Source organism: Hylobates moloch, unplaced genomic scaffold, assembly GCF_009828535.3.
Source record: "Hylobates moloch isolate HMO894 unplaced genomic scaffold, HMol_V3 SCAFFOLD_10, whole genome shotgun sequence".
NCBI lineage: Eukaryota > Metazoa > Chordata > Mammalia > Primates > Hylobatidae > Hylobates > Hylobates moloch.
Genome location: NW_026652285.1, coordinates 70252057 through 70280030, shown reverse-complemented (window position 1 = coordinate 70280030; position 27974 = coordinate 70252057). Strand labels below are relative to the sequence as shown.

Here is a 27974-nt window from a genome sequence, read left to right as displayed (position 1 = left end):
TGTGCAGCCAGCTCTCACCCCTCTCTGCAGCTACCCAGCAACTGGAGGATATGGACTTGGTTTGGAACCACCCCTTCTTCTGGTGCTCTGTTTATAATGCACTGTTGGCCAGTGCACTAAGCTGGCCAACTTGAAGCAGAGACTGCATCACTGGATCTTTTTCTGTCTCCAGTGGGCTGACACAGGGCCTAGCCCAGAAACATCTGCTAAGGAGCAGGTGGAGGTGGATGACGGCCAGGTCCCTGGAGACCACCATTCCTGCCCCCACCTCACTCAAACACACCCGACAGCACCAGCAAGGGAACTGAGAATTCAGAGAATGGCACTTTATTTTTAAGACTTGATTTTTTTTCCATGATTATCTACCAATTCTTCCATGATGGTGTCATCCTCTTCAACAGTGACCAGGACCTTCTTGCCCACCAGATTAAAGATGTCTTCAGGAGGATAGCCTTTGGGCTCACCCACCTTCACGGTGAGCATGTCCATTGTTAGAATGGTGCCTTCCGGAATTTTCACTTTGGCCACCACAGACTTGCCCAGCTGTGGACAAAATGAACATTCAGTGCCAGCTTCACAGAAGTAACTAGTGCACACTACTTTACACTCCAGGTCCCCGATCAGTCTTCCCCAGGCAGTACCTTGGGAGCAGGCACTCTGTTGCCCCCTACGCTGCTCAGAATATCTCATACATGGCAGGAATTCAACCAGTATAGATTGAATTCAGAGACTCAGAGGAGGGGCCTTTACAATAAAGTACAAAGGAAAGGGCTCAGGCTATGTAGGCGGAGCCAGGTTCAAATCCCAGTCTGTGGGGTATAGGCCATATTTTAGTTTCTCTGTCAAATGGAAACTATCCTGTCAGATGACTGTAAGGATTGGTGATATTACAGAATGTACCTGGAACATAGAATGTTCTCAATACATGCAAACTCTGATTTCTTTGGTCACCATCCAACTCAGTATCTCATTGTAAACATGGGGAAACCGAGGTCCATACAGGGTGGGTGACTTGGCCAGGGTTGCAGACAGCCAAGATGAAACACAGGGATGAGATTCTTAACTCCTGACGCACCACTCTCCAGGGTACACACCTTACCGCCACTTTGTTTGGTAAAATAGAAATATGAAAGACTCATAAGATGGTGAATGTGGCTGTTATGCAGATGGCAAGAAAAGGAGCCCCCGAAGAAGGGGCAGATAGGACAGGCAGATGAGGGAATGAAGGGTACCTGAAGCTCATGACCAGTGTTTGTCTTCTCCATAAATGCTTTCAAATAAATTACGTGTTTTATTACTCTATATCCTCCACGTAAGAGTGCAAGGAATCAATTCTGCTTGGAATGTGGTGCCAGGAAAAAATGTCTGTCAAGTGATAATCATGCATCCTGTTATGTTTTACTGTCTGCTCAGAGAGCCACATTAAGTGCTCAGCTGTTATAAATCTTACTCTGGTTTCTGGTCTAATTCTCTCCTGTTTCCTCTATAAAGAAACTATTTCTTTTTACTTTATTTTAATTTCCTGGTATAGATGCATCTTTGATTTGGGGAAGCAGGTAGGCCCCACTAGAATAAAAGATGACAACAGTCCCAGGCATGCCTGGTGTTTGGTCTTTGCCTTGACCCCGACAGCCTGCAGGTTAGGTGTGTGTGTGTGCCTGGCAGCCCCAGAATGCCTGCCTGGCTCCATGACTCAGAAGGCAAGAAGGTCCAGGCCACGGCTTCCAGGAAACCCTGATAGTCAGCATGCCAGGCAGTGCTTCTAGGCCCACCAGTTCCTTTGTCTGAAGGTCAGTTGCACAAGGAATAGCTGCATCATCACCCACCCACCTCTGCAACGACTCACTGCCCTTCCCACCAGTGCCACCCTGGCTTAGGAAATGCCACAAGCTCAGAAGACGTACCTCAGGGAACACCTTGCCTAAATGTTTCTCAGGGCTTAGCTGCTCCAAGGGAGACCAGACTTGACTTATTCCAGGGCCTCACTCCTGTTACATATTCTGGAGTCTAGGAGTACTGGGGCCATGGGCTTCAGAGAATTAGTGGAAGACTGATGTGACCCTAGGTGGCCACAGAAACTGCTAAAGTTCCCTTTAGATAACATGTTTCTCCTGCTGCTGCTACAGGCCAGAGTGACATGCATTACAGAAGAGAAGCCTGAAGAAGCTGACAGGGGTGGGAGCACATTCCTTCATCATTTCATCAGCCTGGCTCAGGGAGGGCTGGTCCTGACCATCCCTCTCGGGCCAGCCCATCCTGTTTCCACACATGGCAGCAGAGCTGAGTGGAGTCCAGCAGGACGCACCTTCTCATTGCAGGCCATCTCACAGGGCAGCAGCTGCTTGGTTGGGGAGCCCAGGGCACGCTCCACAAGACGCACTGACCGCACCAGCTCGGCCAGTTCTCCAGGCTCCAGTGAGGCCGAATGGTCACTCCCCTTCCAGGTCTTGTCCAAAGTTATGTGACGTTCCAACACCTTGGCCCCCAGAGCCACTGCGGCCACAGATATCGCTATGCCTGTTTCATGCCCAGAATACCCTATGGGAATGTCAGGAAAGAGCTTCTGATATTCCTTTAAAATGGAAAAAGAAAAATAACGTTAAATATGCTGCTTTATGCATATTCTCCAGGTCAAGCATATCTGGTTGAGCCCCGGTTTAGCCACTCTCTAGCTGTGCAGCCAGGGACAAGATACTGAGGCTCTCTGAGCCTCTCTTTCCTAGGGATGATAATAATACCTGCTGAGTGTTGCTGTAAATGCATGAGAAGCACTCAGCACATTGTAAATGCTCTAAAAATGGTTACTGTTATTCTAAAGAATGCATTTTAAGAATGTTTCACATTGCACAATACACCAAGAGTAACAACTATAAATGAATGTCAAAAACCATCTGTCACATTTAATTAGCCTGAGCTGCTGAAAGCAAGTGTGCTGTATGCACAAATATCATCATCAATAATATACACAGCCCAATCTCAAAACAATCCTTTGGTGGAAATGATAAATAATTAATCCATTATCTGTAATTCACTGAATGCAACAAAAGACACTCTAAGATGGGTGCGTCTTGTTGATGAGGGTGACCAGAAAGCTGAGTACAGTAGAAAGACTCAGGTAGGGTGTATTATTATTTTACCGTTATTATTTCTTTTTGAAACAGGGTCTTGCTGTTTCGCTAAGGCTGGAGTGCAGTGGCGTGATCTCAGCTCACTGCAACCTCTGCCTCCTGGGTTCAAGCGATTCTCCTGCCTCAGCCTCCTGAGCAGCTGGGACTACAGGTGCCCACCACGCCCAGCTAGTTTTTGTATTTTCAGTAGAGACGGGGTTTCGCCACGTTGGCCAGGCTGGTCTCAAACTCCTGGCCTCAAGCAGTCCACCAGCCTCAGCCTCCCAAAGTGCTGGGACTACTGGTGTGAGCCACGGTGTCTGGCCTCAGGTGGGGTTTAACAAAAGATTAGGAGGGTTAGGTGGCAAAGGCCTTGAAAACCAGGCTTAAGGGTGTGTGATGGAGTGCGGATTGCTAGAAGTTTGAAAATTCAAACCGCTGTACTATGTGCAGGCCCAAGATGGGATAGGCTGGCAGAATAACTCCTGCAATGTGTAGTATCAAGAGAGAGGACATGACAGCACCTTGAGTGGGGACGGAGATACACTGAAAAGGAAAATAGCTGGGGTCACGTCTACTAAACTGTTAATTATCGGAATCTCTGTGGGATGGGAGTGCAGGGGATGTTTACTTTCGACATTACATATTTCACAGAAATCATTTTTAAGTTTTAAAAATAATATGATTTAGATAATCTATAAGCAAAGCAAAAACAGGATTGGGAGGGACAGAAAGTTTAGGTAAAAAGAGAGCAATGTCAGTTTTCAAAAAGGCTAACTTTTTGAAAGTTAATGGCTGTATAACAACACATAAGAAAGCTTATATTGTGGGAAAAACAGAATCAAATACTATACTGAAAGGAAAATATAAAAGGAAAACAACTGCAATATCAGGATTCTAAGTATGTGTGGATAGATAGAATTCCATTAATGTTACTATAATAGTTTTAATGATAATTACATACATATTTTCGAATGAAGTTAAATTTCCAGTGCTACAGGAGGAACTGAGAGAGATGGCGTGAGACAGTAAGAGACAAAGGCCTAGGGGGACATGCCCAGGTTCTAGTTCCAGCTTTGCCACCAAGCTGCTGTGGGATCTCAGGCTTCCCGACTTGGGACTGGACTTCACCATCTGTGAAATGACTGAGTAGGCAAAATCCTGGGAGAGAGTAATTTCCCTCAAGACTGTCACTATAACTAGTTTGAGCCTCAGGGATGCTCAGCATTAGAAAATAAGAGAGCCAGCAAATAACAAAGCAGAAAAAACCAGAAGTTTCAAGAAGGCCTCCTATAACTCAGTATGAAAAAGATGAATATTTATCTGTACACTAGTGTTCATAGCAGCATCACTCACAATAGCCAAAAGGTAAAATCATCCCAAATGTCTGCTGACAGATTTTTTTTTTTTTTTCCCCTGAGAGTCTCACTCTGTCACCCAGGCTGGAGTGCAGTAGTGCAATCTCGGCTCACTGCAATCTCTGCCTCCTGAATTCAAGTGATTCTCCTGCCTCAGCCTCCTGAGTAGCTGGGACCACACGCACGTGCCACCATGCCTGGCTAATTTTTATATTTTTACTAAGAAAGGGTTTCACCATGTTGGCCAGGCTAGTCTCGAACTCCTGACCTCAGGTGATCTGCCCACCTCGACTTCCCAAAGTGCTGGGATTACAGGCATGACCCACCGCGCCTGGCCAAGAAAATTTCATTTACAGTCACCCTCTTTAGAATGTGTGCTTTCTCAACTGCTTAGCTCGAATTTGATTTGGTAACAGCAAGACTGTCAAAGGATGTTCAAATTATAAAGTATGCCATGGTTTGTTAGAATTTTGGTTATTAAAAGACTACATCTTCCCCATAGTAAATGGCCCAAGAAGGGAACCCCCTCCCTCCTGCTCACCAAGATGACCCGCAGGTTGACGTCCTCAGGCTGGAGCGGGTACGCACTGGTACACTGCAAGAAGCAGAAGTTGAGGTTGAGGGGCTTCACGATCTGATAGACTTGCTTCATGGTGTCCATCGACTGCATCCCGCTGGAGATCACCATTGGGCGACCTGAGTAATCCAGCACCAACACCATCAGCACTTTCTTTTTAGAGGTTCTGACTCTCCCCAACACATCCCAACTGCTGGTCTCATCATTCAACTAAAACTCCACAGACATCTCTTAAAATACTGTGCCAGCCCCCTGTGGGGGAACAGAGAGGAGCTTGTTGGGTTCCTGCCCTCGGCCACAGGAAAGGTGGGCTCCTCTCTGCCCCCCGACAGTGTTCTTGAGCAAAAGGAACTGAATTAAAGAGGCAGAGGAATTTCACACTGCCAAGAGGAAAATGAGTATCTCATCTGATTAATAGGTTGTATACCATGGCAGTACAGTAGAATGAGTGCTGATTCAAGAGTGTGAGTGAATGTGAGGTGCGGAGCTGCCACTTCTAGCTGTGCCTGGGCAGAGTACTGTCCGTCTCTGAGTCTCAGAGGCCTCCCCTGTGAAATAAGTATCAAGCATCATAATCATGACCTGTTTCAGTCCTAGGGGTGTTATGAGGATCAAATGAAATTGTTCATGTTGTAAAACCACTTTACACGATCATGGTCCACTGCAGTCTCAAACTCAAGCAATCCTCCTACCTCGGCCTCCTGAGTAGCTGGGGCTACAGGTATGCACCACCATACCCAGCTAGGTTTTATATATACTGTCATATCCTTAATTTCTTATAAATTTTAGTTAAAATTTTTTCTAGGACAGGTGCAGTGGCTCACACCTGTAATCTCAACACTTTGGGAGGCCGAAGTAGGAGGATCACTTGAATCCAGGAGTTCAAGACCAACCTGGGCAACATAGACAGAACTTGTCTCTAAAAAAATTCTTAAAAAGAATTTCTAAATGTCTTATAAAAACTGTCATATCCTTAATTCATTTTCTTTCAGCTTAGCTTACAAAAAAATGGAAGTACAGGCTGATTGAAAAGAGGCTTCTGGCAGGGCACAGTGGCTCATGCCTGTAATCCTAGCACTTTGGGAGGTCGAGATGGGAGGATTGCTTCAGGCCAGGAGTTCAAGACCAACCTGGCCAACACAGGGAGACCCTGACTCTATTTAAAAAAATGGAAGGCCGGGCGCGGTGGCTCAAGCCTGTAATCCCAGCACTTTGGGAGGCCGAGGCGGGCGGATCACGAGGTCAGGAGATCGAGACCATCCTGGCTAACACGGTGAAACCCCATCTCTACTAAAAATACAAAAAATTAGCCGGGCGTGGTGGCGGGCGCCTGTAGTCCCAGCTACTCGGAGAGGCTGAGGCAGGAGAATGGCGTGAACCCGGGAGGCGGAGCTTGCAGTGAGCCGAGATCGCGCCACTGCACTCCAGCCTGGGTGACAGTGCGAGACTCCGTCTCAAAAAAAAAAAAAAAATGAAAAGAGGCTAAAATTTGTCTTCATGAAATCTGCCTGAAAGTGGGCCACCATGAGGGGAGTAAAAATATGAAGGTTTGGACTCTCTTAGATTTTAAGTCAAAAATTAGACACTTACCTTTTTTGGCTGTCTTTTCCAGATAAGGAAAATTATTAGTGTCTCCAGATCCAACTTTGAAAAATGGAACATTCAGTTCATGCAGGAATTCAACTGCCATCTACAAAAATCAAAGAGGGAGCTCCTTTTCACCATTGTTCAAAAACACTGTTGTCATGACAGGCGAGGAATAACATACAAATAGAAAAACCCCTCCTCTTATGCAGTAGAGGGACGCTCAACAACTTGAAAGCAGGCAAAGATTTGTTCTCAGTCATTTCATTCAAATGCAAACATTCATTTGCATCCACCCATCCATTAGCCCAACAAATGTTTGGTGCTGGTCTTTGCTGGCTACAAGAATCTGGAAAAGGGCTGGGCGCAGTGGCTCGCGCCTGCACTTTGGGAGGCCGAGGCGGGTGGATCACCTGAGGTCAGGAGTTTGAGACTAGCCTGACCAACATGGTGAAGCCCCGTCTCTACTAAAAATACAAAAATTAGCCGGATGTGGTGGCGGGCACCTGTGATCCCAGCTACTCCGGAGGCTGAGGCAGGAGAATCGCTTGAACCTGGGAGGCAGAGGTTGCAGTGAGCTGAGATCGTGCCACTGCACTCCAGCCTGGGCCACAGAGCAAGACTCCATCTCAAAAAAAAAAAAAAAAAAAAAAAAAAGAATCTGGAAAAGAATCTTTCCCCTGGCCAGACCCTACCTGCCCCAGGGGCCCAAGGCCAAATGAACAAACATGAAACAGTCATGACCTAATCCTGACCCAGAAAACCAGACAGTGAAAACATGAATAGCCTCAAAGGCTTTCCCTTCTACTCGGCCAAATGAGCAGGAAAAGGGGCTATTTCAATCCTTGGCGAAAGGGGGAAAATGGAGCATTTTTTTGCCCAGCCTCTACACAAGGATCCATGGCTGGCAGGGCCCATTCAACCCGAGCCCTTTCAGGCCTCAAAGCACGCTGCCTACAGAAAAGTGAACCTCAGTCACTTTTTTCAGATATAACGTCACTGCTTGAGGTTACCTGTTTAGTGCTCTTCAACATCCTTCTCTAGTATTCATCAACAAGACTCAGGAAATTGGTAAATGTCAGCAAATGCTTGCTGAAGGAATCAGTGGATCACAAGTTGTAAGAGTAAAATCTCAGTTTGTTGTCAAATTATAAGAACTCAAAAATTTTTTATTATCATTTCCTTCCAGCTTCAGTAAGGTGTAATTGATATACTAAAAACTGCATATAATGTAATTTGGTGAGTTGGGACTTAAGTATACACTACTGCTACCATCACCACAAGAGTAATAAACATACACATCACCTTCAGAAGTTTTCTTGAGTCCTTTTGTTTTGAATTGAAGTTGGAAATCAAAAGTCGAAAAAATCAATGTCTCTGAATGGTGACTCAGAAATAAGTTAGGGCTTAGTGAGTTTCTCACACTTGATCACATGGGCACAAATCTTTCCCTCTCCCAGGGATGTTGCTAAAATGAAATGCAAACTCTGATTGGTCTAGGACGGACCAACCGACCAACCAACCTACCTCCCTTTCCTTCCCCCCTCCCTCCCTTTCCTTCCTCCCTTTCCTTCCTCCCTCCTTCCCTCCCTTTCCTTCCTTCCTTCACCATTCTTACTGCTCTTCCTCTCTGCTTAATTTTTAACTCTTCTCTTTTCCCCTTCCATCTTTTTCTTTTCTGGTAGAGACGGGGTCTTGCTATGTTGCCCAAACTGGTCTCAAACTCCCGGGGTCAAGCAATCCTCCTGCCTCAGTTTCCCAAGTAGCTGGGACCACAGGCACATGCCACCACATGTGGCTAATTTTTTTTTTTTTTAATTTGCTGTAGAGATGGGGTCTTGCTATGTTGCCCGGGCTGTTCTCAAACTCCTGACCTCAAGCAGTTGTCCCACCCTGGCCTCCCACAGCGCTGGGGTTACAAGCTTCAGCCGCCATGCCCAGTACCTTCCATACCTTTCTACCTCACTCTTTCTTGTTTGTGTCTCATAACACTGCTAACTAGCCCTAAGACAGAACTGAAAAAACATCAGTTTTAAATATTTTTTTTGAATAAAATCTAATTTTCCTACCCTTCTCACTTCATTTGGCAGATGAAGAGAGTGCTTTCTGTTTAAGAAGGAACCTTCCACTGAGTTTTCTTTTGTATAATGTTCATCTTGTGGGAGTGTGGTGTGGCCCTCTAGGGCATAAACAGATGCAGGAACCCCCCCAAGAGAGGGGCAGAGCGATCAGGGGCAAGGAGGGGGGACAAGTGCAGAAAAACACTTTGCGAAAGCTTACCTACAGAGGCTGTAAAATCTGCGTGGAATTCTATAATTTTCAAGTAAGGAAAAAGGCCAATTCCGGAAGGGGCGCCTCATTTTGCGGCCTCCTGGGGAGCCAGCGCCACCCAGTGGCTATTTAGAAAACTGCCACTCAGAGCCATCGGGCAAAGGGAATCTGAGTAATCTGGAAGATCCTAACTTTCAGCCCTAAGACAGTATCGCTGTGCCGAGGGGCTACTACAGGCTGGGTCAGCAACTGGTGACCCCTTTCTCTTCAGGGACTCCTTGACTTCCTCTAGCCTGCCCACCCTGCTCTCGGGTTCCCTCTGTATCTGGGGTTCCATGCAGCCCGGCAGCCTCAGCACTCTTCTCTCCCTCCTGCCCCGTAGCACAGTCTGTGGGAGTCTGAAGAGAGCTCAGGCATGTACAACTCTCCTCAGGCTCCCAGCTGAGTTCAACATGCAGAAATGGGTCCCATGGATAGCCTCGTTTGGGAGAAACACTACCCTGCCTTAATGCCTTCTTAGAGGGTCCCAGTAAATCAACTTAGCTGAGTTCCAAACCCAGTGTTTCCCACACTTAACTCGACTCAGAACTTTATTAATTCCGGCCAGGCATGGTAGCTTATGCCTGTAATCCCAGCACTTTGGGAGGCCAAGGCAGGAGGATCATTTTAGCCCAGGAGTTTGACACCAGCCTAGGCAACATGGCGAAATCCCGTTTCTACAAAACATATAAAAATTAGCCGGGTGTGTGATGTGTGCCTGCAGTCCCAGCTACTCAGGAGGCTGAATGGGAGGATTGCTTGAACCCAGGAGTTCGAGGCTGCACTGAACTGAGGTCGTGTCACTGCACTCCAGCCTGGGTGACAAAAAATAAACCAAAAAACCCTTTATTGATTCTAAATCAATTAATGAATGAGGGTGGACAACACATGCCCACAGAACCCCCTTTCTGTACTGTGTCCTGTGGGACACTCTGGGAACGCTGATCTGAGTCAGGGGTAAAGAAAGAGAGGAGTGGAGCTGAGATTTTTCTAAAGTCCCTTCCTCTCTCCTCAGTTTTTAGATCGTGCAGGATTTAAAAAAAAAAAAAAAAAGGCCAGGCGCAGTGGCTCACGCCTGTAATCCCAGCACTTTGGGAGGCCGTGGCGGGCAGATCATGAGGTCAGAAGTTCGACACCAGCCTGGCCCCCGTCTCTGCTAAAAATACAAAAATTAGCCCGGCGTGGTGGTGTGTGTCTGTAATCCCAGCTACTCAGGAGGCTAAGGCAGGACAATTACTTGAACCTGGGAGGTGGAGGTTGCAGTGAGCCAAGATCATGCCATTGCACTCCAGCCTGGGTGACAGAGCAAGACTCTGTCTAAAAAAAAAAAAAAAAAAAAAAAGCCCATGGTGATGAGCTGGGGAGAACAGGGAATCAGGGGAAGGGTGTAGCCACAAATAGGCTGGGCCGGCCTCAGGGCAGTGGCCTGTCAGAGGGCACCGTGCCTAGGACAGAGGCAGGTGCTGGAAGGAAGGGCAGCTTTGCTGGGATGGCCACTGTGTGTGAGGGGAGCATGTCCCTCAGGAGTCACCTCTTTGGTCATGGCTTCCATTTGCCTTCTCAATAGAACTTTCCTTTTAGACTAAAGACATTCTGCTGTTTCACCTGAGTTCCACACCCTTGGTGCAACTTTCAACCAGAAGCCCTGACAGTTTTCTTGGCCTTAATAAAATTCTGCCACACCTTAACCTTTCCTCAGTACACAGAGAATGCCCTAGAACAGCATACAGTGTGGAGAAAATACGCACTCAATAAATGCCTGTTTCTATAAGGAAGTTAGGGTAGGTAAACACTGGGAGCCACTTGCTGGGTAAATACAGAACAAGGAACCAATCTACCTCCAACAGTTTGACAGATGGCAAGGTAAATTAACTCTTGTAAAGGCTCTTAAAGAATGCACTTTCCTGCAGGGGCACGGTGGCTCCCACCTATAATCCCAGCACTTTGGGAGGCCGAGGTGGGTGGATCATGAGGTCAGGAGTTCAAGACACCCTGGCCAACATGGTGAAACTCCGTCTCTACTAAAAATACAAAAATTAGCTGGGCATGGTGGCGGGCACCTGTAGTCCCAGCTACTCGGGATGTTGAGGCGGAGAACTGCTTGAACCCGGGAGGTGGAGGTTGCAGTGAGCAGAGATTGCGCAACTGCACTCCAGCTTGGGCGACACAGCGAGACTCCGTCTCAAAAAAAAAAAAAATGCAGTTTCCCTCACTGCCTGTGCCCTAGGTCAGGCAGGGGACTAGCTGGTGACAAATGGCATTCCTCGTCCAGAGGAACCTACCTGCCCAAATAGGCTGAAGCAGAAAAACTCCAAAAGGTTCTGAGTAACAGAACAGCCATCGCTGGGTGAGTGCAGACCTGGCCCTGTGCTGGCACCCCACGGGCTTAGCTCCCTGAATCCTCCAGATAGCCCCAGGGGCATCTTAACAATCCTGTTTTTACAGACAGGGGCCACTGCGGCTCCAAGGTTACATGAGGAGCCCAAGCCACACAGTGCGTGAGCACCAGGAGCTGAGCTCAGAGAGCCTGGCTCTAAAACATCCCAGACACCAAGCAAATGGGCTGCCTGGGGAGCAGAGGGAAGGAAAACCAAGAGAGGGAAGCCCCGCTACAAACACCAGACTCCTCCCTATCACCCAACCGCTCCGGGTTCTCAACCAATGCCACCTGCAGGGCACGGCCTAAAGAAGTGACTCTGCTTCGGCAGCCTCACAGGGGCAAGGAGGCACCTTTCTCCTAGGTGGGATCCAGGAGCTCCAGGAGCTTGCATTTCCAGGAAATGTGGATGAAAACAGAAAAGTCCCCATTCCAGGTGCAAGTCACCTTGATGACATCTTCCCTGTTTCTGCACTGACTCAGGACATCAGAATAGAGAGAACCACTGGATGGTAGCTTGGTCACACACAGAAAAGGAAATGGTGGCCCAGGCAGGGAAGGAGCTCACCAAGGTCACACTGAGAGTTAAGGGCAAAGTCAGGACAAGTACCCAGATGTCCCAGCCCTTAGCCCAGGTTGCTTTCCTTAATTGTAACTAACATTCACTGAATACTGATTGTGTACTATGCTTTATATTAACAATCACATTTAATCTTCACTTTCCCTCCCAAATGGGTTCTGCTAGGAAGCCTGCTTCACAACTGAAGAAAACAGGCACAAAAAGGTTAAATAACCTCCACATGGATATACCAGAAATGACAGGCAGAGCCATATTCAAACTTAAAATCTGACCCTAGAGTCCATTCACTTGGCCACTGGGCCATATAGCCCGGGTATGGGCCACACAGCAGGGTGTGTACCACAGAGCTGGGGTGTGCATCATACAGTCAGGGGTATGTACCACACAGCTGAGGTGTGTACCATATAGCCGTGCCATCATATAGCCAGGGTACACACCACACAGCTGGGGTATGTGTATACAGCATTCAGCATGGGGTCCCAAGTGTTTTCATCTTCAAATTCTTAAAAATTACTGAGGAGGCCAAGTGCAGTGGCTCACACCTGTAATCCTAGCACTTTGGGAGGCCGAGGTGGGAGACTGTTTGAGGCCCAGAGTTTAAGACCAGCCTGGGCAACACAGGGAGACCCCATCTCTACAAAAAAATTTAGAAATTAGCTGGTCGTGGTGGCATGGACCTGTAGTCCTAGCTACTAAGGAGGCTGAGGTGGGAGGATCGCTTGAGCCTGGACAGTCAAGGCTGTGGTGAGCTATGAGCTATGATTGTGCCACTACTCTCCAGCCTGGGAAACAGAGCGAGACCCTGTCTCAAAAAAAAAAAAAAAAAAAATTACTAAAGAGTCTACAGATCTTTTTTATTTTTTTTTGATGTGAGTTTACTTACTCGTATTTGCTGAATTAAAAATTAAAATTGTGGCCAGGCGCGATGGCTCATGCCTGTAATCCCAGCACTTTGGGAGGACAAGGTGGGCGGATCACCTGAGGTCAGGAGTTTGAGACCAGCCTGGCCAAATGGTAAAACCCCATCCCTACTAAAAATACAAAAATTAGTTGGGTGTGATGGCGGGTACCTATAATCCCAGCTACTCAGGAGGCTGAGGCACAGGAATCTCTTGAACCCAGGAGGCAGAAGTTGCAGTGAGCCAAGATCACACCATTGCGCTCCGGCCTGGCCAACAGAGTGAAATAAATAAATAAAACAAAAATTTAAAATGAAAGCCGGGCACGGTGGCTTACACCTGCAATCCCAGCACTTTGGGAGGCTAAGGCAGGCAGATCACCTGGGGTCAGGAGTTCAAGACCAGCCTGGTCAACATGGTGAAACCCCGTCTCTACTAAAAATACAAAAATTAGCTGGGCATGGTGGCACACACCTGTAGTCCCAGCTACTTGGGAGGCTGAAGCAGGATAATTGCTTGAACCTGGGAGGCGATGGTTACAGTGAGCCACAATCGTGCCACTGCACTCCAGCCTGGCTGACAGCGAGACTCCGTCTCAAAAAATAAAATATAAAATAAAAAAGGAATCTTTTCTTAATTTTAAACTTCGAATTTTGAGATAATGGTAGATTCACGTGCAACTGTAAGAAAGAACACAGAGAGATACTATATACTCTTCCCCCAGTTTCCCCCAATGGTAATGTCTTGTAAAACTGTAGTACAATATCACAACTGGGTGAATGACGTTGACAAAGTCAACCAATCTTACGCAGATTTCACCATTTCTACATGTATTCATTTTTGTGTGCCTATATTTAATTCTATGCAATTTTACCCCATGCACAGATTCATGTGACCACTTCCACGGTCACCATACAGAAGGTACCATGATGCCACTGCTACAAGGATCCTTCATGTCACCCCTTAATAACCACGTCCCCTTCCCCTTACTAACGTTTGGCAACTACTCATCTGTTCTCCATTCTCATAATTCTGTTATTTCCAGAATGTCATGGAAGCAGAATCGTACAGTATGTACCCTTCTGCGTATGCTGCTTTCTCACTCAGCATCATTTCCTTGAGATGCATCCAGGCTGCTGCACGCATCAATAGTTCATTCCTGGCTGGGCGCGGTGGCTCACGCCTGTAATCCCAGCACTTTGGGAGGCCGATGTGGGTGGATCACAAGGTCAGGAGTTTGAGACCAGCCTGGCCAAGATGGTGAAACCCCATCTCTGCAAAAAATACAAAAATTAGCCGGGCACCGTGGCATGTGCCTGTAATCCCTGCTACTCAGGAGGCTGAGGAAGGAGAATCGCTTGAACCCGGGCAGCGGAGGTTGCAGTGAGCCGAGATCGCACCACTGCACTCCAGCCTGGGCGACAGAGTGAGACTCCATCTCAAAAAAAAAAAAAGAAAAAATAGTTCATTCCTTTTGATTGCTAAGTAGTACTCTACGGTACGCATGTACTACAGTTTGTTTCACCATTCACCCACTAAAGAACATTTTGCTTGTTCTAGTTTTGAGCTACTAAGAATAAAAGTTGTAATGACACTCACATACAGGTTTTTGTATGAATGTTAAGTTTTCATTTCTTTGGGGATAAATTACCAAATGACAACTGGTGGGTCATATGATAAACACATTATCTAGCTTTATAAGAAACACCCAGTCCACGTTAAGTGGTTGAATTGTACAGTATATGAATTATGTCCCAATAAAGCTGTTAAAAAAAGAAGGAATAAAACTGCCATACTGTTTTCTAGAGTGATTGGATCATTCTACATTCCCACCAGCAATATATGAATGACCTATTTTCTTTGTATCCTTGACACCATGTGGTGTTACCACTTTTTTTTCTTTGTTTTAGAGACAGGACCTCACTCTTTTGCCAAGGCTGGAGTCTGGAGTTCACTGGTGCAATCATGGCTTACCACAGCCTCAAGCTCCTGGGTTCAAGGAAGCCTCCTGCCTTCCTGCCTCAGCCTCCCAAGCAGCTGAGGCTACAGGCACACACCACAATGCCTGGCTTTTTTTTTTTTTTTTTTTTTAAATAGATGGGGTCTTGCTATTGTTGCCCAGGCTGGTCTTGAACTCCTGGCCTCAAGCGATCCTCCTACCTCAGCTTCCCAAAGTACTGGGATTTCAGGAGTGAGCCACTGCATCCAGCCAACCACTTTTTACTTTAACGATACTGACAGCTGTGCAGTGATATCACATTGTGGTTTAAAACTGAGAAATAAAGAAAAAAAAAAGCTAAAAATGGCTGGGTGAGGTGGCTGACACCTGTAATCCTAGCATTTGGGAGGCCGAGGAAGGCAGATCACTTGAGGTCAGGAGTTCGAGACCAGCCTGGCCAACAAGGTGAAACTCCCTCTCTACCAAGAGATACAAAAAAAAAAAAAATTAGCTGGGCATGGTGGTGTGCACCTGTAATCCCAGCTACTTAGGAGGCTGAGGCATGAGAATTGCTTGAACCCAGGAGTTGGAGGTTATAGTGAGCTGAGATTACACCACTGCACTCCAGTCTGGGTGACAGAGTGTAACCCTGTCTCAAAAATAAAAATAAATGAGAAATTTTTAAACATATAAATAGACAAACACAGAAGAAAAAAAGATAATTTGGACATCATCAAAATTAAAGATGTTTGTAATTCAGAGGACACTATCAAGAAGGTGAAAAAGGGCGAGGCATGGTGGCTCGTGCATGTAATCCCAGCACTTTGGGAGGCCAAGGTGGGCTGTTCGCTTGAGCTCAGGAGTTTGAGACCAGCCTGGGCTACATAGTGAGACCTTGTCTCTACAAAAAATACAAAAATTAGCTGAGTCTGGTGGCGCAAGCCTATAGTCCTAGCTACTTAGGAGGCTGAAGTGGGAGGATTGCTTGAGCTCAGGAGGCCAGGGTTGCAGTGAGCCAATATTGCACCACTCTGCACTCCAGCCTGGGTGACAGAGCAAGACCCTATCTCAAAAAAAAAAAAAAAAAAAAAAAGAAAGTGAAAAAGACAACCCAAAGACTAGGAAAGTTTTTTACAATCATTTATCTGCTAAAGGACTTGTACTTAAAATATATAAAGACAATTCATTGGAAGGCTATACATGAAAAAATAATTCATTAAATTTCAAAAGAATATATAAAGAAAAATAATGCAATTTTTAAAACTGACAAAGGATCTGAATAGACATTCTTCCAAAGAAGATATGCAGATGACCAACAGGCACATGAAAAGATGCATCAGAGAAATGCAAATCACAACCACAGTGAGATACCATGTCACATCCACTAGGATGGCTAGAATAAGGAGGTAATAACAAATGATGAGGATGTGAAGCAACTGGCACCATCAAACCCTGCTGGTGGGAATGGTGCAGCCACTTTGGCAAACAGTCTGGCAGTTCCTCAAAAAAGTTAAACATAGAGTTACCAGGTGACCCAGCAATTCCACTCATATATATAATACCGAAGAGAAATGAAAACATGTCCATATAAAACCTGTACATAAAAGCTCATGGCAGCATTATTGATAATAGCCAAAGAGTAGAAACAACCCAAATGTCCACCAACTGACAAATGGGTAAATAAAATGTGGTATAGCCATAAAATTGAATTATGAGTTAGCCAAAAAAAGAAACGAAGTACTGATATATGCTACAACATAAATGAAAACACAATGTTATATGAAAGAAGTCAGGCTCGAAGGACCACATATTGTATGATTCTATTTATATGCAATATCCAGAATAGGCAAATTTATAGAGACAGAAATTTGAGGCTGGACGCAGTGGCTCACACCTATAATCCCAGCACTTTGGGAGGCCGAGGCAAGTGGATCACTTGAGGTCAGGAGTTCAAGATCAGCCTGGTCAACATGGTGAAACCTTGGCTCTACTAAAAATACAAAAATTAGCTGGGCAGTGTGGTGCATGCCTGCAATCCCAGCTACTCGGGAGGCTGAGGCAGGAGAATTGCTTGAACCCAGGAGGCGGAAGTTGCAGTGAGCCGGGATCACACCATTGTACTCCAGCCTGGGCAACAATAACGAAACTCCGTTTCAAAAAAAAAAAAAAAAAAAAAAAAGCACCAGGAGTGACTAACACTTTAAAAGAATAATATTATTTCACCAGAAGCTAAACATTGTAATTCATCTGTTGAAAAACAATCCTATTTATTTAGAGGACACCACATAACAATCTCAGAAACTCTCCTGGGCTGTGAGTACGCCCAGAAGGATTAACACAATAATGTCCCTTTGGTTCTGTGGTTGATACTTACAAGACCTATTCCTTTCTGAATGGAGACTGCTATGTCACCAGTTCAAACTGAATTTGAGCAAACCCAGCTCTCAGATTTGAAACTGGATGCAGAGTAAGGCCCCTGCCCCAGGTTGCAGGGCAGTAATTAACTGAAGATCAGCAATATATCTAAGCAACCTTTTTATGTAGGTTTAAAAAAAAAAATCTGTCCCCACTCCCAAGGCAGCTCTTGGGCCCAGAGACTCTCCAGCCAACTTCAGTCTTGAACTGGTACCAAGCGTGGTGCATGCAGAGACTCTGCTGAGCTTTCAGGCATTCACAGTGGGAGTCTATGCTCTGCGAAGCCTGGGCTGCCAGCCAGGCAGCAGCAGCTGAGGGACTGTGGAAAGCATACTGCTCTAGGCATCAGATCTGCTACCTTTAAGACCCATTTCCTAACTGTGTGATACCGAACAAACTTCTGGCTCCTCTGGTCCTCCATTTCTTCATCTGTAAAATGGGGCACTGTAGGGATAAAACATATTACTGTATGTGAAGATGCTTCATAAACTATAATGTGTACTTCAAAAGTAGGGAATTAGGGCGGGTGCAGTGGCTTACGCCTGTAATCCCAGAACTTTGGGAGGCCGAGGCAGGCGGATCACTGAAGGTCAGGAGTTCAAGACCAGCCTGGCCAACATGGTGAAACCCCATCTCTACTAAAAATATACAAAAACTAGCCGGGTGTGGTGGCAGGCGCCTGTAATCCCAGCTACTCAGGAGGCTGAGGCAGGAGAATCACTTGAACTCAGGAGGTGGAGGTTGCAGTGAGCCAAGATCGTGCTATTGCACTCCAGCTTGAGCAACAGACCCAGACTCCGTCTTAAAAAAAAAAATAGAGAATTAGGATTGTTAAGTGCACAACTGCATTTAAAGAATGTCATGCGTACGAATGCTGTGAATTAAGGAATGAATTTGGTCTACAGAAGTGAAGCCTGAAACTGCCAAGTTCTCCAGAGGCCTAGGTTTTCCACCTTCCTTCTTTTTTAAACCACCCATTACCCCTGGCCTGAGCTGCATGTGTGCTTCTTTCAACTCAATCGACACACGTTTTAGAACTGGAAAAGTGGCACAGAATCAGAAGTCTGCTTCAGATAACCTGGTTGACCAAAAGAAAAAGTGTTTCAAGACCCATAAAAATGTTCTAAGGTTTTACCCAAAAATCTGTTTCTAAGAAGTCATCTTAAGGAAACAACCCCAAACAGAGAAAAGATGTCTATCTCAGCACTACTTATTAGCACAAAAAAAAACTGGCTGGGTGCAGTGGCTCAAACCTGTAATCCCAGCACTTTGGGAGGCCTAGATGGCAGGATCACTTGAGGCCAGGAGCTCGAGATCAATCTGGGCAACACAGTGAGACCCCGTCTCTACAAATTTTTTTTTAAATTTGCCAAGCGTGGTGGCACATGCCTGTAGTCCCAGCTACTCAGCAGGCTGAGACAGGAGGATCACTTGAGGACAGGAGTTTGAGACTGCAGTAAGCTATGACTGCATCGTTGCACTCCAGCATGGGTGACAGAACAGGATCCCATCTCAAAAAAACAAAAAAAACTACGCCAGGCATGGTGGCTCACACCTGTAATCGCAGCACTTTGGGAGGCTGAGGCGGGTGGATAACCTGAGATCAAAAGTTTGAGACTAGCCTGGCCAACATGGTGAAACCCCCATCTCTATTAAAAATACAAAATTTAGCTGGGCCTGGTGGCAGGTGCCTGTAATCCTAGCTACTCAGGAGGCTGAGCCATGAGAATCACATGAACCTGGGAGGCAGAGGTTGCAGTCAGCTGAGATCACGCCACTCCACTCCAGCCTGGGAGACAGTGAGACCGTGTCTCAAAACAAGCAAACAACAACAAAAAATAACACTGGGCTGGGCATGGTGGCTCACACCTGTAATCCCACACCTTTGGGAGGCTGGGGTGGGTGGATTGCCTGAGGTCAGGAGTCTGAGATCAGCCTGGCTAACATGGTGAAACCCTGTCTCCCTAAAAATACAAAAAAAATCAGCCAGGCCTGGTGGTGCACGCATACTCAGGAGACTGAGACAGGAGAATTGCTTCAACCTGGGAGGCAGAGGTTGCAGCGAGTCGAGATCACGCCACTGCACTCCAGCCTGGGTGACAGAGTGAGACTCCATCTCAAAAAATAAAATAAAATAAATAAAATAAAATAAAATTGAGGAATCTTTTCTTTTTTTTAATTTTAAACTTTGAATTTTGAGATAATGGTAGATTCACGTGCAGCTGTAAGAAAGGACACAGAGAAATCCTATATACTCTTCCTCCAGTTTTTTTGAGACTCTGTCTCAAAAAAAAAAAAAAAAAATGAAATAACTTCCGTGTCCAAAAGTAGAGGAATGGTTAGGTACAGTACAGACATGCGCCAAAAGAAGTATTACGTTGCTATTAAAATCTTTAAACATAAGGTGGGGTAAAAGTTTGTGCTATAATGTTAACTAAAACAAGCAGGCACAGAACTCAATGTTCACTAAATAGTACCAGCAGGCAATACAACAAGAATATAAAAAGACTTCAGGAGGAAATATATAAAAAGAACTGTTATAGAGGGATTATGGGTCAGTTTTTTCCCCTTTTTTTGTTTTCTAAACTTTCTGTAATGTTATTTTTACAACTAAAAGTTTTTTAAATTCAAAAGAACACATGAAGGAATTTTAAGGAGGCAGGTCACAGAGCAGATGGGACCTGAGACCTGGCACCAGCTGCACTCTTCTAGGATGTGGCATGGCCAAGCCAAAAACCACCAGTGACCATCCTGTGAGCCATTCCCTTCTGGACAGTGCCAGTGTCCCCCCACTCAAGTCAGTCAAGGCTAGTCAGCAAGGGGTGGACTCCAGAATTGTGGTTTCCTTGCTCTATTTTTTTTTTTTTTTTAAGAGACAGGGTCTTGCTCTATCACCTAGGCTGGAGTCCAATCATGGCTCACTGCAGTCTCAAATACATGGGATCAAGCAATCCTCAGCCTCCCAGACTACAGGAGTACGCCACCGCGCCTGGCTAATTTTTGTATTTTTTGTAGAGATAGGGTCTCCCTATGTTGCCCACCCTGGTCTTGAGCTCCTGGCCTCGAGCAATCCTTCCAGCTCAGCCTCCCAATGCTCTGGGATTACAGGTGTGAGTCACCACACCCAACCCCTGGTTTCCAGACCATTTTCTACTGGGAGAAACCTGGCCCAGCTGGGGTGTCCCTACAGCTTGGAGGGTCTCTGGGATTCCAGTGTGGCTGACCCCTACTTCCAGAGACAACTTGTTATTATTATTACTATTATTATTATTTTTTTTTTTTTGAGACAGAGTCTTGCTCTATCACCAGGCTGGAGTGCAGTGGCGTGATCTCGGCTTACTGCAACCTCCACCTCCCAGGTTCAAGCGATTCTCCTGCCTCAGCCTCCCAAGTAGCTGGGACTACAGACGCATGCCACCACGCCCAGCTTATTTTTTGTATTTTAGTAGAGACAGGGTTTCACCATGTTGGCCAGGATGGTCTCGATCTCTTGACCTTGTGACCTGCCCGCCTCGGCCTCCCAAAGTGCTGGGATTACAGGTGTGAGACACCGAGACACCGCGCTTGGCCTTTTTTTAAAAATTTGAGATGGAGTCTTGCTCTGTTGCCCAGGCTGGAGCACAGTGGCATGATCTCGGCTCACTGCAACCTCCACCTCCCAGTTTCAAGTGATTCTCCTGCCTCAGCCTCCCAAGTAACTGGGATTACAGGCACGCACCACCATGCCCAGCTAATTTTTGTATTTTTAGTAGAGACGGGGTTTCACCATGTTGGCCAGGCTGGTCTCGAACTCCTGACCTCAGGTGATCCATCCCCTTCGGTCTCCCAAAGTGCCGGGATTACAGGTGTAAGCCACCAAGCCCGGCCAGAGACAACGTGTTTTTAAAACAATAGCATCCTTCCTACAGATTCTCACTGGGCTTTGGTGCCTGCTAGCCTCTCCGGTAGTTGGGAACAGAAAGGATGAGCAAGGGCTGGAGGTGGCCCTAAGCCGGAAGTCACCAGGCTGCCTGCTGACCCTTGGTCTGCTAAAGTGACAAATGACAGAGCAGCAGAGGACTCACCTCATCCATGCCAGAGGCAGTGAAGAAGATCCCAACCTCCTCAGCGTACCTCTGCAGTTCCCTGTACTGGTCATGGCTGAACTCCAGATGTCGTTTGTGCTCCCCGTACGTCTTCCCCCAGGAATGCTTCGAGGTGTATGGCCTCTCCAAGGCTTTCCGATTAAACTTGAATTCTAGCTCACTCTTCTGGAACTTGGCACAATCAGCCCCACACTCCTACAACACACATTAGGACACCTTTCAGTGACTGTCGTAGAAAAGGAAAGAATTCTGGAGCAACCATTATGACATCATCATCTTTATTTATTTATTTATTTATTTAGAGACAGAGTTTCGCTCTTTCACCCAGGCTGAAGTGCAGATGGCGTGATCTCAGCTCACTACAACCAATGCCTCCCGGGTTCAAGCCATTCTCCTGCCTCAGCCTCCCAAGCAGCTGGGATTATAGGCGCCCACCACGACACTCGGCTAATTTTTGTTATTTTTAGTAGAGACAGGGTTTCGCCACATTGGCCAGGCTGGTCTTGAACTCCTGACCTCAGGTGATCCACCCACCTTGGCCTCCCAAAGTGCTGGGATTACAGGCATGAGCCACCGTGCCCAGCCAACATCACCATCTTTAAAAACAACATAGACTGACAGAGACCTTAAGGACCTCCAAGGAAGAGGAACAGAAAAGGCAAGAAAGTCTGAAAGGAAGAAAAGGTTGTTTGGAGATGGGAGACCTCCCCCTGTTTTTTTCTCTTAGCATGCCAAAAGAAAAAAAAAATGGGACTTTTTTCCTTTGTTTTGCATTGTAAATATTAAAAATACTGGATCAAAGATTTAAGGAAGATTTTAAGTTATACAACTGAGCAAAGAATAGGAAAATCAGCACTGGACCAGAATTTGGTAAAGAAAAATTCTGGTTTAACTTTGACCCTAACTCTTAGATAAGTCACTTCCCAGCTCTGGACTCAGTTTCTCCATCAATATAAAAGCAGTTTGGGCTACCTCCAGGATGTGTAAACTGTCCTAATGAGGCCCTCTCAGGGACAGGAAAATCCAGGGACAGTGCCCTGTGCCTCTTTCTCTGATTTCAATAATAGCAACTCTGCTTTTAGCTGCTTTGCACTGGCACTTTTCTCCATGACATTTTCTTTGAACAGGTTACGTGTTAAAAAGCAGACAAACAAAAGAAAAATGCCCCAGCCGCTAGATGACTTCTACTGAGCAGAGGAAATAATATAAAAGCTGGATTGTTTGACTATAAAAGCTATATATAAAAAAAAAACACTCAAGAGGTCAGGCACAGTGGCCCATGCCTGTAATCCAAACACTTTCTGAGAGGCCAAGGTGGGAGGATTGCTTGAACCCAGGAGTTCAAGACCAGCCTCGGCAACATAGTAAGACCCTGTCTCTACAAAAAATATAAAAATTAGCCAGGCATGGTGGCATACACCTGTAGTCCCAGCTATTCAGGAGGCTGAGGTGGGAGGATCGCTTGATCCCGAGGTTGAGGTGGCAATGAGCTATGATGGTGCCACTGCACTCCAGCCTGAGCAACAGAGTGAGACCCTGACTCAAACAAAAACAACGTACTTAAGAAAAAGAGTAATTAAAACCCACTAAAGTCCCATCTCACGGCCATTTCTGTAGACACAGAGGTATTCATGCTATTAAAAACTTCTTGGCTGCCGGGCGCGGAGGCTCACGCCTGTAATCCCAGCACTTTGGGAGGCCGAGGTGGGCGGATCACGAGGTCAGGAGATCGAGACCATCCTGGCTAACATGGTGAAACCCCATCTCTACAAAAAATACAAAAAATTAGCTGGGCGTGGTGGCGGGCACCTGTGGTCCCAGCTACTCGGGAGGCTGAGACAGGAGAATGGTGTGAACCCAGGAGGCGGAGCGGGCAGTAAGCCGAGATCACGCCACTGCACTCCAGCCTGGGCGACAGAGTGAGACTCCGTCTTAAAAAAAAAAAAAAATTCTTGGGTCCAGAAACGTCAGTGCTGAGATCACTACTCCTGCTCTTGGACAGATCATAAGATGGTAGGGTCAGGACTTGATGCTGGAAAGTTCAAAGAACATTAGAACTGAAAGTGACCTTGGGCAACAGAGCTCTCATTGTGTAGATGAAGATCCCAAGGCTCAGACTGACCTGACTAAAGTTGCACAGTGTCTCTAGCAGAGCTGGCCAGATCCCTTTCCTAAAGGCTGCAGCCACCTAGATTCCAGCTCAATGGAATTAGAGACAGGGTCTCGCTATGTGGCCCAGGCTGGACTCGAATTCCTGAGCTCAAGCAATCTGCCTTCCTCAGCCTCCCAAAGTGATGAGATTACAGGAATCAGCCACTGCACCTGGTCAGTACAGCTTTGTTTCTGTGGCTTCAATATCTCTAGATATTTTTACAACTTCAGCATTCTAAGAGGAAAAACAGGCTGCTCCTTCAAATTAAGAATGGGAATTTCCCTCTAGAAAACAATGTTGCAGAAGAAAGGCTGGAGTCCTGTGGCTTAGGAGCAAAAACTGAAAAAACCCCTTACTGTATTTATTATACTAGCTATGTGACCTTGCCTAAGTCACTTATTTTCTCTTAGCCTTTAAAATGAAATCGGCAGCATCATGGCATTGGGTTGTTGTAAAAATTAAATGAGATGTGCATATACAGCATTTAGCTTAGTATCTGGTAGAGTAAGCACTCAAAAAATGTTAGCAATGTTACTTTTGTAAAGTATTTTTATGATTCAGTGGTTAGGTTTCCATAAAATCAGTCCCGAAGGAACAGTAAGGGCTGAGGGTGGTGGCTCACACCTGTAATCCCAGCACTTTCAGAGGCCAAGGTGGGCAGATCCCTTGAGCTCAGGAGTTTGAGACCAGCCTGGGTAACATGGCCAAACCCCATCTCTACAAGAAAATAGGCCAGCATGGTGGTTCACGCCTGTGGGTCCCAGCTACTCGGGAGGCTGAGGTGGGAGAATCAATCACTTAAGCCTGGGAGGCAGAGGTTGCAGTGAGCCAGGATCATGTCACTGCACTCCAGCCTGGGTGATACAGAGAGACCCTGTCTCAAAAAAAAAAAACCAAAAAAAAAAAAACAGTAAGAGAAAACCTCCAGCCTGGGTGACAGAGCAAGACCCTGTCTCTAAGATAGACAAATAAATAAATAAATAAACATTTAAAAAACCGATCACAAATGATACAAAATCAGCTGAGCAGCATTGATGAAGGGAAAGGAAAGATGGGGTGAGCTATCTCTAAACCAAAGAATCATAGTGCAGGCCAGGCCTTACGCTGGAGGCTGGGGTCGTAATGAAGAATATGGCAGTCCCAACAGAAGACGGAGCACGCATTTACCGACTCCTATGTGCCAAGTGCTGGGCTCAGAGCTCCATCTGAGAATCTCATTTGATCCCCATAACAACTCCATGTGGAAAGAACTGTTATTATCAAGCCCCGTTTTCAAATGGGGAAACGGGTTCACCGAGGCTAAGTAAGCAGCCCACGTTCACACAGCTAGTAGTGGTGGAAGTGAGATTTGAACTCAAAGGCCGGGCTTTTAACCACTTCATATTTCAAATACAGGGAATGGCGGGTGAGAGAGACCACAGCAACTTCCAGGAACTGTCATTCCTGAAAGTAACTCTGTGCCGCTGAAGAATGTCAGAGAATTATGACGGGCTGGAAGGGGCCCAGTCATTAAAATCTTGAAGGCTATGTTAAAGGGTTTCGACTCTACCCGCGGGCAGGAGGGAGCCACAGAAGGTGCCAGGCAGGGGGATGGTCTGATCAAGTCTGACTTTTAGAAAGATTATTCTGGCACCAGAACGGGAAGGAAAGAGGTCGGGTTAGGAGGCAGCTGCTGTAATGCAGAAAGGTCAGGAGGGTGGCAGACGGGGTGAGGAAGAGGGATCCGAAGGATTCCGAAAACGGAACTGGCGGGCGGGAGGGGGCCGGACCAGGGTACCGAGCTGCGGAGGCCGCGTGGCCCTGGCTCCCCGCGGCCCCGCCCCGCCCCGCCCCGCCCGGCGCCCGAATCCCGGGTCCCGGGAGCTCCCGCCTCACCTTGGCCATGCGGATCATGCGCTTGGCCACGTCCAGGTCGCCCTGGTGGTTCTGGCCGATCTCGGCAATGATGAAGCACGGGTGTTGCCCGCCTACCCACCGCCCGGGACACAGCTCCAGCTCCAGCGGCATTGCAGCGGCTCGGGGTCCGGCGCCTCACTGCCAGTCTGGGTCGGGAAGCCGCCGCCGCCTCTACTCTGTTCTGTGAGCAGCTCTGCAAGACCCACACGCCGGCCCCGCCACGTCAGCCCGCGGCCGCCGCGCAGCCAATCCCCTAGGCCCCGCCTCGCTCCCGACAGCCAATCGGGGTGGGGGGCGGGACCTCCCCCGGGAAGGGCGGTGGGGCGGGTCGAGGAAGCTCCGCGCCCTTCTCCTGTGCGAGGCTTGAGGCTCGCTGCCCCACAGCGCGGTCTCGGACCATCGCGGTATCGGTGCGTGCACCCAGGAGCAAGCATTCCCTGCAGGAGGCGGACGGCTGCCTGCGCAGGGCATAGTCTATGTCCAGCTCTCAGGAGCATGGGGAGAGCGCGCCCTATGGTGTAATGGAAAAAACAGGGTTGCTAGGGTTAGAATCACAGAGCTGGATCGAGTCCAGCCTATGCCACTTACCAGCTCTTGCTCATATATGTTACTCAGTCTTCCTGAGCGTTCTTTTTCTTTCTCTCCGAAGTAAAAAAATAAAAGAGAACTGTGAGATGAGGTATAGAAACCCCTGATCACAATACTTGGCTTGTAGTAAGTTTTCAAGAAGTGGCGGAGGTTCCTATTATATGAGAGGCAACAGGTTCGAGAAGTTGCACTGGCTTGTCCAAAGCCATCCAGAAAGCCAGAGCAGAGTTGGGACTAGGACCCGGGCCTCCCAGCCCCGGGCTCTTAAAATACAATCACCTGGCCGGGCGCGGTGGCTCACGCCTGTAATCCCAGCATTGTGGGAGGCCAAGGCAGGCAGATCACCTGAGGTCGGGAGTTTGAGACCAGCCTGACCAATATGGAGAAACCCCGTCTCTACTAAAAATACAAAAAAATTAGCCGGGCGTGGTGGTGCGTGCCTGTAATCCCAGCTACTCGAGAAGCTGAGGCAGGAGAATCGCTTGAATCCAGGAGGTGGAGGTTGCAGTGAGCCCAGATCACACCACTGCACTCCAGCCTGGTAACACTGCAACTCTGTCTCAAAAATTAATTAATTAATTAAAAAAATAAAAGAAGATAACAGTTATTTCCCAAAATAAACTTCCTTCTTGCCTGGGAACTAGACTGCCTTTGTAGGACTAACAAATTAGCCACAAGATTAGACACGTAGGAGTCATGCACATGGAGGCTACAAGATTCTGACCCTCCTCAAATTGCTCCTGGGGATAACATCACTATTGTAAAACCTAGGATCAGTGCTTGAGATATTTTGCAGACCTTGCACTTGATGGATCAGCTGGCACCACCAGATTGATAAACTGGTTCATCTGATCTTGTGGCCCCCACCCAGGAACTGACTTGGCACAAGAAGACAGCTTTGACTTTCTATGATTTTATCTCCAACACAACCAATCAGCACTCCCGACATACTGGCCTCTCTTAACCCACCAAATTATCCTTAAAAACTCTGATCTCCAAGGTGGGGCATAGTGGCTCACACCTGTAATCCTAGCACTTTGGGAGGCTGAGGCGGGTGGATCACCTAAGGTCAGGAGTTCGAGACCAGCCTGGCCAACGTGGTGAAACCCTGTCTCTACTAAAAATACAAAATTAGCCAGGTATGGTGGTGCATGCCTGTAATCCCAACTACTTGGGAGGCTGAGGTAGGAGAATTGCTTAAACCTGGGAGGCAGAGGTTGCAGTGAGCTGAGATTGTGCCACTGCACTCCAGCCTGGGCAACAAGAGCGAAACTCCATTTCAAAAACAAACAAGAACCCCAAAAACCTCTGATCTCTGAATGCTAGGGGAAATTGATTTAATAATAAAATTCAGCCAGCCTGCACGGCTGGCTCTGCATGAATTACTCTATTGCAATTCCCCTATTTTGATAAATCAGCTCTGTGTAGGTAGTGGGCATGGTGAACCAGTTGAGCAGTTAAAAATTTGGGGGCTTATTCAGGATTGCCCTTGTGCTACCTGCCCCCGTTCTGTAGACCCCCTCTGGCGATGGATCCAGAGGCCAGCCCAAGCGGCCACCTAGTTTTGGACAGGGGGCTGACTCTGGCATCATCTCTATCAGCAGTGCGCTACTAGCCCAATATGTATGGAGTACACTTTGCAATAGAAAAATTGTCCTGGGAAGATGTCCCATAACTAGAGCTCCATGGCGAGGTGTCCGTCTGTAGCTCCACCATGGGGTGCCTGTAACTGTAACCTTATCACAGTGTCTGTTTGTGGCCCCATCATGGATTGTCTGCAGCTGTAGCCCCATTATGGGGTGTCTGATTTGGTGAGTATTCTAGGTGCTGCCAACACCTCTTTCCTTCTCCCAATTGGTTCAGCTTCTTCAGGGGTCTCGGTTTACTCTCCCTAATTAGTAGGAAGAGTCTTGGTTCTGGAGACTTCTCCTCAATCAGTGAGATTTCGGGGAGATTTCTCAGATGGAGAATAGGAGAATAGTTTGGAAGGAATACTCGTGGAATTCTTGGTTAGGGATCTTGGTTTGGAAGGCCTTCTGTCCATCTTGTCTTTGTGTGTGTGTTTGTATATGTGGAGGGGATCTCTGAAGGAATTTCTGATGCAAGT

The 27974-nt window shown here is 47.0% G+C and overlaps 2 protein-coding genes across 5 annotated transcripts in view; one reads left to right on the top strand and one right to left on the bottom strand.

Moving 5' to 3' along the window:
- Positions 1 to 13796, top strand: part of TRIM14 (tripartite motif containing 14) — a 51323-nt gene extending 37527 nt beyond the window's left edge. Inside the window, exon 7 of one of the 4 annotated variants that reach the window (XM_058445060.1) lies at positions 13678 to 13796. The gene's annotated coding sequence lies outside the window, so the exon portion shown is untranslated. Of the gene's footprint in view, positions 1 to 30; positions 1508 to 4967; positions 5106 to 13677 lie in introns of those variants that run through there. The other 3 variants (XM_058445062.1, XM_058445061.1, XM_058445058.1) reach the window with 3 other exon arrangements.
- NANS (N-acetylneuraminate synthase) lies at positions 312 to 25498 on the bottom strand. The gene is made up of 6 exons (XM_032164649.2): positions 25259 to 25498; positions 21211 to 21426; positions 6633 to 6732; positions 5007 to 5161; positions 2306 to 2572; positions 312 to 543 (listed from the first exon to the last, which is right to left on the bottom strand). The coding sequence occupies exons 1-6, from the start codon at positions 25388 to 25390 to the stop codon at positions 334 to 336; spliced, it is 1080 nt and encodes a 359-aa protein (XP_032020540.1). The 5' UTR covers positions 25391 to 25498; the 3' UTR covers positions 312 to 333.
- Between the last annotated feature and the right edge of the window lie 2476 nt (positions 25499 to 27974).